This window comes from Artemia franciscana, unplaced genomic scaffold (assembly GCF_032884065.1).
Source record: "Artemia franciscana unplaced genomic scaffold, ASM3288406v1 PGA_scaffold_23, whole genome shotgun sequence".
In the NCBI taxonomy this organism is placed as follows: domain Eukaryota; kingdom Metazoa; phylum Arthropoda; class Branchiopoda; order Anostraca; family Artemiidae; genus Artemia; species Artemia franciscana.
The window spans coordinates 2,643,960-2,658,826 of NW_027062649.1; the positions used below are offsets into that span (position 1 = coordinate 2,643,960).

At 33.5% G+C, this 14,867-nt stretch overlaps 1 protein-coding gene across 1 annotated transcript in view; it reads left to right on the top strand.

Moving 5' to 3' along the window:
- LOC136041435 (ethanolamine-phosphate phospho-lyase-like) overlaps positions 1–14,867 on the top strand; it is a 64,517-nt gene that overhangs the window by 44,380 nt on the left and 5,270 nt on the right. The window contains exons 7-9 of the mRNA XM_065726104.1: positions 1,937–2,034; positions 7,521–7,765; positions 14,673–14,823. Of these exons, the coding sequence (XP_065582176.1) occupies positions 1,937–2,034; positions 7,521–7,765; positions 14,673–14,823 (494 nt within the window). The remainder of the gene's footprint in view (positions 1–1,936; positions 2,035–7,520; positions 7,766–14,672; positions 14,824–14,867) is intronic.

Consider the following 14,867-nt stretch of genomic DNA (forward strand, 5'->3'; position numbering starts at 1 on the left):
ACAGAATATGTTTAATTAATGATTTGCTCAAAATATGATTTATCTTCACCGTTAAATGTGACAACGCTGACAAAATGTAACAGTACCCTAAAAAATTCAGTATTTCAATCAACCTAAAGAAGGATCTTATGAGATCTTACTTTTTAAGGTATAAGTATAAATGGACCTAAGATAGGTCAAAGACAAAATCTGTTTTTATTTTGATGTCCTTGTTACGTTCAAAGGTATTGAAGGGCTCTTGAACAGAATATGTTTAATTAATGATTTGTTCAAAATATGATTTATCTTCACCGTTAAATGTGACAACGCTGACAAAATGTAACAGTACCCTAAAAAATTCAGTCTTTCAATCAACCTAAAGAAGGATCTTATGAGATCTTACTTTTTAAGGTATAAGTATAAATGGACCTAAGATAGGTCAAAGACAAAATCTGTTTTTATTTTGATGTCCTTGTTACGTTCAAAGGTATTGAAGGGCTCTTGAACAGAATATGTTTAATTAATGATTTGTTCAAAATATGATTTATCTTCACCGTTAAATGTGACAACGCTGACAAAATGTAACAGTACCCTAAAAAATTCAGTCTTTCAATTAACCTAAAGAAGGATCTTATGAGATCTTACATTTTAAGATACAAGTATAAATGGACCTAAGATAGGTCAAGGAGACAAAATCTGTTTTATTTTGATGTCCTTGTTACGTTCAAAGGTATTGAAGGGCTCTTGAACAAAATATGTTTAAAATTTCTATGTGTGTGAAGGTGAAAAATTGCTATAAAATTTACCCTATATTAAAGAGTAAAACATTTTTTTTTATTTCTTGCTAACAGGATAAAATGAATTTCTTAAGACTAGAAATAAAAATGTATGGCAGCCCTAACATATAGCTTGTCTTTGACCAGGTATTAAATAAACAAAAAACAAGTTAGTTCAAATAAAACTAAGCAGCAACATTAAAACTGGAAACGAAGAGAAATTATTCCATGTGTGAAGGGATTTTCCCTTTCCTCAATGCTTTGCTCTTCACGCTAAGGTTTTTTTTTAGAAAAGCTTCTTATTCTAATTAAATGACCCTTATGTTTTAAAAGCACATCTGAAAAAGTTGAGACAAAAAGTCAAACTTATGCATAAAGAGCAAGGTATTGAAGGGGGAGGGCAACCCCCTTATATACATGATAATTTCTGTTCGTTATGAGTTATAATGTTGCTCCTTACTTCCAGTTGAAAGCTTGTTTTTTATTTAATTTCTGATTATTTATCAAAAAATGTCGGTAAATCAGACTCCCCTTCATAAAAATTCCCTCCCCTCACGGAAAAATTCCACTACTCTGTGGAAAGTTCTCCCACTTAATATACCCCCCTCCCCAAAAATTCTCTTTGGACACTTGTATCCTCAACGAGAAATATTATATGTAAACAATGAGTACATTTTGTAACTCACAGCCCTTTTCCCAGGGGCTGTTGCCATCATGACTATCCAACGCGTTCACTTTTAACCTTTAAATTTGTCAATTTGTCATGGTGGCAAAAATGAAGAAAAGGTTTGTTTGAAGTCAATTTGGGGGATGAAGCGTTTTGAATATTTATTTAAATGCTTCAAAAAATGATTTTTATTTAACTTAAAGCTCGTTTAAATATGTGTAACAAATTGCAGTTATTGAATTAACTATATAATAAGGGACAGGTACGAAGGGCTATATTCAAGCGACGTTTATTTTCTTTTTCTAGAATTTTATTTTTTAAGATCTGAATATAAATTGGAACGGCCATTATTTTTGGCCTTTGTTTTATTCATAGTATTATTATGTCCTTTATTTTTCTTATTTTTGGAGAAAAATAAGGAGACGTAATATTAAAGTTGTCAAAAAAGTATTTTGCCAAAAAAAAGAGAAAAAAACGAAAAAAGAATAATAATACAACTAATTCTAAATTGCAGGTAAGCCTATGGGAAATGGCCACCCTGTTGCTGCTGTCGTTACTACATATGAAATTGCTAAAAGCTTCGCGGGATTGGGAGTAGAATATTTCAATACGGTAAATCTTTTTTTCCTTATAATGTTTTATTATTATTATAATTTTATTATTATTTGTTGTGATTATTATCATTTTTATTATTCTATTATAATTGTTTATTGTTATTATTATTATTTTATTTTATTATTTTACTATTATTATTATTTTATTTTGTCGTTACAATTTATTATTATTATATGATTATTATAACGTTTTATTGTTTTAATTATTCTGCTTGCTAACAATAGGTTGTAACCACATCTATTACCTGAATAGATACCAGATAATATAGGAAAATTATGGCGCTAGCAGAGCCACCAAAGATCTGGCAAGAATGATGGATTCTCCCGGGTAACGTCGGGTTCTCAAGCGAAACGTCGGTTTGTCCTAGGAAACGTAGAAAAACAATTGGAAAGAGACACTATTTTCAATTTATTTATTCATACAGGCATTAAAAAATTTAATAAAATAATTTCATCTGTTCTCAATTTCCCGGAGCTAAACCTTGTATGAAGCCTTTAAGAAACCTTGGCTTGCGGCATTGAAAAAAATTGCCCACGGCACTCGCAACATGTTGTGTTGCGAGTCGATGTATCGCCATGTTACGAATCAATGTATCTATAATTAAGCTGCTTTCCCAACAGAATTCTTCAAAGAGTAGGTTTTGGCTCTCAAATTCAGGGATCGTATTTCTAACTGGTTCTCTATTTTTTCCAGAAAAGCTTCTTATTTAAAAAAATTTTTAAAAATTAATTCTTCAAAAGCAGACCCTTGTAGGCATGACTGTTGGATTTGGGGAAATAGTATGCTATGCAATACTCCAGAGGATACACCTGAGGCTCTAAAGAGTGTCTATACTACAGATATACCTCACTAGCATATTACAAATGGTACGTAATTTACATACTTTCATTCCAACTGATACATAGTCAGGTCAGGCTAATTAAGAGAATACAGGAAAAGAAAGTTGAAATACGTGTTCTATTGGCGTGACTTTCCGTACGAAGCACCCTGAGAATTTTAATGAATCAAAAAGCCACAAGTCTGCTTCCCCGTTTTTCTTTAGACTCGGGCTGGGTAAAGTAAACCGGCGAACTCATGTCTCCAAAGAATCAGTTGCTATACCGTTGTTTTTTAGTTGGCCTCAGGCGGCTTGGTGCTGCAGTAAGTTGTTAATAGCAGTAGTAGGTTTTAGATTTGAGATCTCTGAGGTTAGTGTTGGAATTCTTTGAGGTGAATAACCATTTTTAACAAGCGTTGATTGATGAGGTTCATATAATTTGAGGTTAAGTGAATATTTTAATAAGAATTTGTTTAATAAGAAGACATTTCTTGGACCAGAAAATTTTACTGATTTTTGTTCGGGTTAGATGAAACAGGTTTACATTTTTATAATCTTCCTATAGTGAGTGAATATACAGCAGTATTTTAATTGCAGTTTATATTACGAACCGACTTTTAATGAATGAAAGAGTGACAAGTCTGCTACCCGTTTTTCTTATCAAATGTGTTTGGATAAATTTAACCGGCGAACTTATGTCTCCAATGACATGTCTCGAGTGTCTCCTATAGCATTTTCTTTAGAGGGAATGGTCATCTATGTCCCACCCCCAAGGACCACCAATGTCCCTCTCCCAAATTTTTGTCCCCTCCCCTTTTTTCTTTCATATTTGTTTTTTTGGAACTTTGATTTATATTTTATTTTGAACTTAGAATTTTTCAACTTTTTTGTACAGGGGGGGGGGGGAATAGAATTTTTTCACATGTCTTAAATTTATATTATATATACTTATAACAAAAGATATTCATTTGTGATATTTTCTAAGTGAAGATAATATAGATGTGTTAGTCGTGATTTTTCCTATTAGAAAAATAATGTTTACAGTAATATTTTTTATTTATTTTTTTATTTTAAAAACTTATATACTCCAACTTGAAAAAAATGGGTTGAGGAGGAATATTAAGAAAAGAACTTATTGTGAAATTATACAGTGTACTCCAGCTTGAAAACGGGTTTAGGCTGAATATTGAGAAAAGAACTTGCTCTGAAATGATACATTAAGGCTTATTGATGGTATCAAATATTAATAAGAGCCCTAATGAGTTTAACAAACTCATCTTGTTGACAAATTCCAAGTGTCTTAGTTGCTGCCTAGGCATCATAAATTTAATAAAAGCACTTTTTACGACAATAAACTCAGGTAGTAGATAAATTCCGAGTATTCTAATTAGTGGCTGAGCACCAAAAAATTAATAAAAGAGCTTTGACTACAAAACAACTCAGCTGCTTGGTAGATTCTGAGTCTTTTAATTGATGACTGAGTACCAAAAGCTTAATAAAAAGCACTTTTGCATACAACAAACTCAGCTAGTGTATAAATCCTGAGTGCTTTAGCTAATGACTAAATGTCAAAAAATTAACAAAATCACTTTTGACTATAATAAACTTGGATAGTTGATAAATTCTAAGTGTTTTAGTTGCAGGCTGAGTACCAAAAAAATTAATGAAAGTACTTTTAACTACAACAAACTCAACTCAGTCTTATAATTAGTGACTGTGTATAAAAAAAATAATATAGGCACTTCTTATTACAACAAATTCAGCTACTCGGTAAATTTTAAGTCTTTTAACTGATGACTGAGTATCACAAAAAATAATCAAAAAAATCGATTTTGTGTAGAACAGACTCAGCTATTAGGTAAATTCCATATGTCTTAGAAAATCTGTAAGAACCACTTTTGACTACAATAAACTGAGGCAGTTGATAAGTTCAACTGCCTAAAAACACTCTAAAACACTCTCAAGAGTGTCTTAGAGTGTTCAAGAGTGTTTTAGTTGCTGGCACAGTACCAAAATAATTAATAAAAGTACTGCTGACTACAACAAACTCTGCTAGCTGGTAGATTGCGAGTGTTTTAGTCAGCAATAGCATGTCAAAAAATCTAATAATAGCACTTTTGAGTAGAACAAACTCAGCTACTTGGTAAGTTCTGAGTCTTTTAATTGGTGTCTGATTATAAACAACAATTAAATAAAAGCACTTTTGCCTACAACAGAATCAGCCAGTAGGTCAATTCAATGTTTTAGTTGCTGGGTGAGTACTAAAAAAGTCAATGAAACCACTTTTGACTACAATAAACTCAGGTAGGTGATAAATTCTGAGTGTTTTAGCTGCTGGCTGAGAACCAAAAAAATTAATAAAAGCACTTTTGACTAAAACAAACCTCACTACTTGGTAAATTCTGAGTTTTTATCTGGTGAGTGAGTTATCAAAAAGTTGATAAAAAGCACTTTTGCAAAGCACTTTTGCATACAATAAACTCAGCTTGTAGGTAAATTCCAAATGTCTTGAGCTGCTGACTGAGCATCAAAAATTTAATAAAAGTACTTTTGACGGTAATAAACCGAGGGAGTTGGTAAATTCCGAGTGTTTAGCTGCTGACAGAGAACCAAAAATGTTAATAAAAGCACTTTTGACTCCAATAAACTCAATTACTTGGTAAATTCCGAGTGTTTTACTTAACGACTGTGTATAAAAAAATTTAAAAATAGTAATTTTCAGTACAAGAAACTCAGCTAGTAGGTAAATTATCAGTGTCTTATATGCTAAATTAGTATAAAAAATTTAATAAATGCACTTTTGAATACAATAAACTCAGGTAGTTAATAAGTTCTGAGTATTTAAACTGCTGTCTGAGCATCAAAAAATTAAATAAAAGCACTTTTGTATACAACAAACTCAACCAGTAACTAAATTGCACTTTTGACTGCAACAAACTGAGCTGCTGGGTAAATTTCGAGCCTTATAAATGGTGACTGAATATCAAAAATTAATAATAGCCGTTTTTGAGTACAACAAACTCAGTAAGTAGGCAAATTCCGAGTGTATTAGTTGCTGACTGAGCATAAAAAATCAAATCAAAGCAAAATTTAATGAAAGTAATAGATAAATTCCGGGTGTTTTATTTGCTAGCTGAATACCAAAAACAATTAATAAGAACACTTTCGAATGCGACAAACTCAATTAATTTGTAAATTCCAAGCCTTTAAATTGGTGACTGAATCTAAAAAAAAATTTTAATAAAAGTACTTTTGACTACAACAAACTCAGCTACTTGGTGAATTCCAAGTCTTTTAATTGGTAACTGAGTATCAAAAAATTAATTAAAAAAAGCAATTTCGCATAGAACAAACTCAGAGCAACTAAAATACTCGGGATTTATCAACTACCTGAATTTATTGCAGTCAAGTGCTTTATTAAATTTTTGATACTCTGTTAGCACCTAAGACATTCAGAATTTACCTACTAGCTGAGTTTGTTGGATGCAAAATTGCTTTGTGTTAATTTTTTATATTCTGTCCCCAATTAAAAGACTCGAAATTTATTAAGTACCTGAGTTTATTGTAATCAAATTTGCTTTTATTTATTTTTTGGTACTCAGTCAGCAAGTAGAACACTTGGAATTTATCAACTACCTTAGGATATTGTAGTCAAAAGTGTTTTTATGAAATTTTTGATCCTCAATCAGCAACTAAGACACTCGGAACTTGTCTACTTGCTGAGTTTGTTGTGCTCAAAAGTGCTACTGTTAATTTTGCAGGACACTTAAAGATATAATTGAATTTTCCCACTCTTGTCCCTTTCTACGGAATTTGTTCAACTATGCTTTCGGTGGAAGGAGGTAGTTTTCGGAACTTCAAGTAATCCCGCGGCTCAATTTGAACTTCCTTTTGGTTTGGAAGAGGACCGATAGATTCGAAAACCCAGAGACAAACCAAAAACAGTAAATCTGATGTAGAATGGCGAAAAATCAAAAAGAAAAGTAGAGAGTGAAAGAGGGGAAAAACAGATTTACAAATCTTTCATTTTTAGGAAGGCTTGAGTTAGTAATATTTCGGGAATGGTTGGACTGAAGAGGAAGAGCTATCGCTTTAGATTCTTGTTTGTTTTAATTTTGTTTTCTTAAGATTAGGCTTTGCATGCTCGTATTTGAAATTAAAGGATTAAATTACCTCTTCCCTATTTAAAAAAAAAATTGCCATCGAACAGAGAAGAAAGAAAAAAAGAAGGCAATTTAGCCAAGTCTATTGTCAAATGCACTAATGAACACTCCTTATTTAAGAAGATTGTCGAAAAAGTATATATATATATATATATATATATATATATATATATATATATATATATATATATATATATATATATATATATATATATATATATATATATAAAGTATATATATAAAGTGTATATATATATATATATATATATATATATAGATATAGATATAGATATATATAGATATAATGATAATGGACGTTTTCCATATCTCATTCATCTATTAAAAATGAAAATAGTATAATGTTTTTTTTTTGCTTTTTCTTATTTTTTACTGTCTGGTTTGTGGATTAGGTTTGATTAGCCCGTGAATTGTTTCTATTACGGATATGGACCTTGTCACACACTTGCAGTACTTCAAATTTAGCCACATTTTAAATCTTATAGTATGGTGGCAACCCTGTTTCCTGTGCCATAGCCAATGCTGTTATAGATGTGATCGAGACAGAGAATTTAAGAGAAAACGCCACCAAAGTTGGGAATTATTTACTCAGCAGATTTACAATCTTGATGACTAAGTATCAATTAATTGGTGATGTCAGGGGTGTGGGAATGTTTATTGGAATCGAATTAGTCAAAGATAGAAGCACAAAAGAACCAGCAACGGCCGAAGCTAAACACGCTATTACAAGGTGAGTTTGAGGATATGTATTAGTACTATGAATTTCCCGCCAGTTATTTATTCTTGGATAAAATTAATGCTGTTATCTATATGGTATTATTTTATATATAATGTCATTATTTGACATGACATATACACCATTGACAAGAAAAAAATTCGCATTATGGCCTGTATGACATTTATTTATTTGCGTTGTCGGTACCATGTATAATTTCTATTATTTATATACTAGTAGTTATTTATGATAAAATTGTCAGTTTTTAACTTCGTAATTGAAACAGTAGTTGTAGATTTACAGCAGTTTTACTGAAGCACAGCTTTTTTGTTGGGGGAGAGGGGATCTCCAAAATCAAAATAGGCTCTATGTAAAATTAAAAAAGAAGGGAACTCATTAAAATGTCGAAGTTTTTTAAAGAGATAAAAAAACCCTCTGTTCTGGTCAATTTTTTATTCTATGTGCTTCCAGCCACTAGTGAATTTTGAAAGTTCAACTTTTGTATCATATTAGAAGGGTGAGTCACCAAACTGTATATTTTCTTAACATTTTCATATAGAAATTAAAAAAAAATCTCGGTGGCGGTATTTTTTTTCTATGATGGTATGAAAAATAGCTGTGAACTGTAGATGAGTATGAGTACTGTAGATGAGTATTGTTAACAGTTTTAATGTATTCGGACCCTGTACTACGGTAGATGACTAAATCCATTAAATGGAGAGTCACAAAAGAAAAAGTCAATTAAGATGAAAAGCTTTCAGTTTTCAAAAGATAAAAAATTTTCAGCCAGTTTTCAAAATATGAAAAACTTTTAATCCGTTTTCAAAAGCTGAAAATTCCCTCATTTGATTTTTTTTTTAAATGTATTTATTCATTTATTCTCTACGATTTTGTTTCTAGCCATTGTAGTCTTAGACCTTATTTGTGACATCCCCAGCGTGAGGAGTCCCTTTTTTTCACTTTTTGTCCCTTTTGGATAGAAAATTTATTTTTGTCACAAGATGTGACAAAATATTTTAATGTTATATATATCCTACTGTTAATTGTTTTCAGGCAAAAATAAAATTTTGAACTTAAAATTAATTCGAAAACTTAGAATTAATTCTCTATTTTACGCCAAAGATTAACAGATGGAATACTTAAAAAAAAGCTTATATCTCAATATGCTTCCATTGTTTTAGTTGGCTAGTGACTTTTAACCGCAATCCAATCAGATTTTAAAAAAGCAGGGTCATTTGTATCTCCCGAAATTACATATCCTTGTCAGTCCAGATTGTTGCTCAGTATTCACAATTACTTTTTCTGAAAATTCACACCCCATTCCAGGTAGGTTAGATTGTATTTTTTTTTTTTTTTTTTTTTTTTTTTTTTTTTTTTTTTTTTTTTTTTTTTTTTTTTTTTTTTTTTTTTTACTACGTAGAGTTATTGCCTGTGCTAAATCAATTAGTAGAGTCAGTGAAGCGATCAGAGAGTCCTAGATTCCTAGATCAGTAGAGTCCTCTTTATGAATTGCAATGATGTCAATGATACTGTGTACAAGAAGTCTTCCTTCTGGTCTAATGATTTTAAGATTTTTAAAATGCATGTCGAATGAATATCGTACAAAGAAAACGCTTATAGACGATTTTGGGGTTCTGATAATTTTATTTTAGTTTCCCGCATGGATAGAACATATTAAGACGCTTGTTGCAAATTGTAATTTTGTAGGCTGTGCATTAGGAACGGGGGGGGGGGGGGAAGCCCTCGCCAATAAAATTGATTTTGAGGAAAGGTTGATGCGATAGGGGTAAAAGTAAGGAAGTGGATAAGAGTAAAGCACAAGGAATATACAAACAAAAAATATTCCACTGTAGCCAATCTACAATAATGACGTAATTGTTAGGGTGTAGCTACTTTTCCAATAAAATCGAGAATAAAGAATCTAGGGGGAAGCAGTGGGATATGTCCCCCCCCCCTTGATCCTGAAAGCACCTTTTTAGAGGTATTTTCGTTTCATAGTGCCATGTTTGGTATGTTCATTGAAAAAATTGACCCAAAAAATAAACTGCCCCCTCCCCGTAGATTTTGAAAAATGTATTCCTCCCTCTAAATTTTCGTGAATTGACGCCGCTGAACAATGGTGGTTCTTGCTATGTGTTGGTTTGAACTTAGATATATGTGTAGAATATAAGCATTAACAGAATGGGTTGGGTTGGGAGGGTGTCATAAATAAAGATTTAAAGGAAATGGGAACTTCCTGGGAGGGTGTAAAGAGGGAGGCTTTAAATAGATTAGGTTGGAGGAGGAGCGTGCGTTGGCCTCAGGCGGCCTGGTGCTGCAGTGAGTTATTATTAGTAGTAGTTGTAGTAGTATTAACAGAATAAACTCATGGAAATAAAATTATACTACATTATATATATTATACTACACATATATATATATATATATTACATTATAATATATATTTTTATAATTGAAATTTTTGGCAATCTGAGCTTCAAACATGTCTGGAAGAATATTTTCAAACAGTCTCACTTTCCTTTTATTAATGAACCAACCATTTGATAAATGCCTCACAGAGAGATAAGATCCAATTATTTTTTTCTTTTTGTACGCCGAACCCATTGTGTTCATCTGCTACAATTTGTAGGAAAATAAGACAAGCTTAATTTGCTTGAATATAAGTTCTTTGGCTAAAACAAGGAATTCATTGCTAGGGCCGAGATTCCTTCCCCAATACAATGAAGAGTCCTGAGTTGTAAGGAACACCAATACATGTCAGCTTCAAAGATGTCAATTGTTGCAGTTTCAAATAATCTGATATTTTCTTAGTAGTAAACCAACTATGAGTAAAATGTATTGCACTGACATAACATCCAATTATTCATCTTTTTGAAATTTTTCTATTTTTTTAAGCCTGGATTTTCAAGCCATTACACTCTTACTATTAATTTTCAACACATGCTTTTCTTAAAATATATCTTCTGCAAGCAAAACAATACCTATATTTTTTGTTGGTTTTCACATTATGTGTCTACTGAGCTTATTTTATATAAAACTCTGTTGGCTCTAGTAATGTAATCTAACTTGCCTAGTTGATAGTATTGATAGTTGAATGCTTTGTCAATACCCTATTAAATTGGGTAGACTAGGCTTCCCTTTCTAATATAGAGAATATTTTTTGTTGTTCCCTTTCTATTTTTGTTGGGATGAGAGGGGTACAAAAAAAGTTTTAAAAACTCATCAAAAAATGTTTATATGCATTTTTGTTATGTTTTTAGGAGTGGGACAAGCTTTTCAGGAGGGAAGGGTTCAAAACCACTGACCCCCTCACTGGATACGGCCTTACCACCATATATATTAGACCTAGCTAAACCACGTATTGGGTATAGCTGAACTGCTACCCAAGAGTCAGGCGTTATACGTGATGAACTGCGGGAATTACAGAAAGTCACTCTTCCATCGTTGTCGATAAGAATTGATTAATATTGGTATAGCGTTGCGAGCATCACAAATGTGAAAGGAGATTTAAAAGATTTTTTTTAAGATGGCATTAGTAGTGTCCTATAGATTTGAAGACAAAGAATCTGAGGATTGCTTGAACAAGGCCATGTCAAACGCTAGCAGTACATTTAAAAATATGGCAAGTAGATGAGCCAACAGTATCATAGCATTTTAAAGCTTTAGAAGTGATCCTGAATCAAGGTTCTTTGCATTTATTTTGCGTCTTTATTTAAAATAAACAGCGAGAATATATTCAAGGTCCCTTTAGGTTTGAGAGTTTGAAACAGGGTCTTGAAAGCATGGTCTCCTCCGACCTGGCATGATATAAAACAGGTTTAAAGAGTTTAGATGCCGTATGTTCTTTCTTGTCTCAATTTTTCCTTAGTCTCTTCTGCTGATGACATTTTTAACATCAGCCGAACTTTGGACAAAATTTCTTAAACTTTCCAAAAACTGCAAGCAGAACAATTAAAATATCGTCTTGAGTATAATGCTGACAAGTTTGACGTAGTACTTTTTAATTGGAAAGGCTCACTTCCTCATGAAATTGCACTTCCTCATAAATTCAAAGATCATGACGTCTGACCGAATCTTTTACCTTGATATCCCCATTGGAAAATGGGATTCCCATTTTATTTTCCCGTTTGGGATTCCCCGAAATGGGATTCCCATTCCTGTTTATTTTGGAATTCTCATTGGAAATACCATTTCTTACACTTGTCATCTCCTAACCGAAGGCATCAAACGCTGCATATCAACTTCATATGTTTCCATAGTCTGCTAAGCTTCGTTCCAATCGCGGTTACCTTGCAACGCTGTGCAACACTGTTGCTCTCCCCCACATCCTCTGCATTGCACCATTCTGGAAGATTCTTACAAATGCTGATAAATTGAAAATTCGCTCCACTTTCTTCCATTTCGCAAATTTCCTCTGAGATATCCAATTTGGACACGCAATTCAAAGCTCATCAAAAGTGTTCACATATTAAATTTTCCAATAGCCGTTGCTAAACTTGTGGAGAAACAAAACTAAAAGATTTCAAGACGTGCTTGGAGCCGACATCGTCAACTCTAATTACGTTGCCATAGTTGTACAGTGATATTTTGCTTTTTTGTCTGTAGTGCTCTGTCATTTTCTTGGAAGACGGTTGTTCAATAAATCAAGGAGGCACACTCGTGCCTCTATAAAGAGGCGAACCACGACAATGTTAAGCGATCTTCGGTTCCAGTGGTCGCAGAGGGATGGGGAGGGATGTATTTCGTAGCCCGAGCTCCAACTAAGAAACCTGCCAAATTTCATCCCCCTCCGACTTTTCCTTCATGGGGAAAATCTGGCCGAAAGTTTCGACCCAACAACCCCACCCCCCCTTTAACGTTATCCGATCGGGCTGAAATTCACAAGTTAAGGTCCCCTAGGGCCCAGGAGCTTATCCGCGAAATTTCAGCTCGATCCGATAACTCCTTCCCTGTTTTCCAGAAACCACGCATAGCCACTTAATGTTCATGTTCTTTTTTTCAACACGCCTAAAGGTCACAGCCGACATCGGATCTGGGTGTACGAAGACTCATTCGACGCGGAATTCTCCGAGTAATTGCCCTGGAAAGTTTCGTCGGAAAATCTTAACCCCCCGATTTTATAGCTTAGAAAAACCCATTTCCCCATTGAAAGTAAAATTTTCTCTTGTAATAACATCACTTGTTTGAAAAATTCTTACACTAACAGCAGCTTGGCGCATCGGAAGCGTGCTGGGCCCATAACCCAGAAGTCGGTGGATCGAAACCGCTAGCTGCTAACTTTTTAAAATTTGTAAAATTAGGTAATTTTGTCAGTTTGAATTTATTGATACAGAAAGGGAGAAAATAAACATGGAAACATGTGATCAGAATTACATACTTGAATGTTCACAAGAATTTATACTGAAGCGGGGGTAAGGCTTGATGGAAGCAAGTTAAAAGAACCATTTAAATTGATTTCCTAATTGAAGCCGTTAGTGATATTTTATATTGTAATAACTTGTTTGATAACAAGCATAACAGCAGCTTGGCGCAGCGGAAGCGCGCTGGGCCCATAAACCGGAGGCGGGTGGGTAAAAACCACTAGCTGCTAAATTTTTAATTAAGCTGCCTAACCATTAAAATTATCAAAATTAGATAATTTTGTCAGTTTGAATTTATTGATACAGAAAGCGAGAAAATAAACATGGAAAACTATTATTAAATTACATCCACCATGGATTGTAGAAAAACGTACAGAAATAATATGAAAAAACTTCGTTTTCTTAAAGAGTTAAAGAGACTGCGTCCCAAAGTCGAACCTTAAAACGTACAGGAATTAGGAGAGGCAGTTGGGGGGCTGCCGCCCCCCAAACCCCCCGCTTTTAAAGACTCTTTTGTACAGGTTTTTTGTTTTGTTAATTAAAAGAGGGCCTTTCCGAAGCCAAGAGCGGGGGGGTAGGGGGCGGCAGCCCCCCACAACAAAAAACCTGTACAAAAGAGTCTTTAAAAGCGGGGGGTTTTGGGGGCGGCAGCCCCCTAACTGCCTCTCCTAATTCCTGTACGTTTTAAGGTTCGACTTTGGGACGCAGCCTCTTTAACTCTTTAAGAAAACGAAGTTTTTTTCATATTATAATTATAATAAAACGATATCGAATTGTGTATAACGAGAAGAGGATTAGAGTGTCAGGAAAAGCTATGAGAAAGTTATCGACTATATTAGCCTTTGGTTTGATAAAAACAAAACAGACTTTAATATGTAAATTGCCTACGCGTTGTTTTGGGTGCCCGACGGACAGACCTCTCGATACAGATCTCGGATAGTATCTCAAGTAGTAAAAAAAAAAAAAAAATCGCATGCTGATCAATGGTCTATATTGCACAGGTACCGACTTCTTGATTCACTGCCTTCGACCGGGAGTGAAAAGCGTGGTTGGGGGAAAATCATACGACGCTTCCCGTGTTTCCCCCCCAGATTTCTCCAGGTACCCATTTAGAGCTGGGTTGACTCTAGCTGAACTTGCAGGGTTACACTATAGCTGTACGAAAAATGTGGTTCAATTCTGCTTTTTAGGGTTATAATGAGAGAAAGGTTGAGAAGATAGGACACGTTCTGTGGTTGGCTTGTCAGCCAACAGAAAAGCAGGTCGTCCCCGTAAGGAATGGGAGGATATTACTTGCCGATACGATTGAACTCCTTAAACTCCCTAAAAGTAATTTTGTAACTATACTTTTTTGAAGTTTTCTTGCTTTTGATTGATAGTTGCCATTTGTTTTATGTTTTTCTATTCTATATTTTACATTCTCGTTATCTTTTTTCCTTGGCTATTTCTATTGCCAAGCTATCCCTAATTAATTATGTTATTAATTTTTTCATTAACTCTCAAGTGGTTGATCTAATACAAACTTGTTTTAAAATAATTTTTGAATATTCTCCTTTTGATAGGGCAAAACAAGAAAAAGTTTTACTTAGTGTTGATGGTCCGAACGAAAACGTGATAAAATTCAAACCACCCATGGTTTTTAGCCTTGAGGACGCTGATCATCTAGTCAATATTCTAGATAGGATCTTCGGGGAAATTGATGACTCTAGACAGGTAAGATTAGTTTACCTTTAACTTATTTGATCCATAGCTAGGAT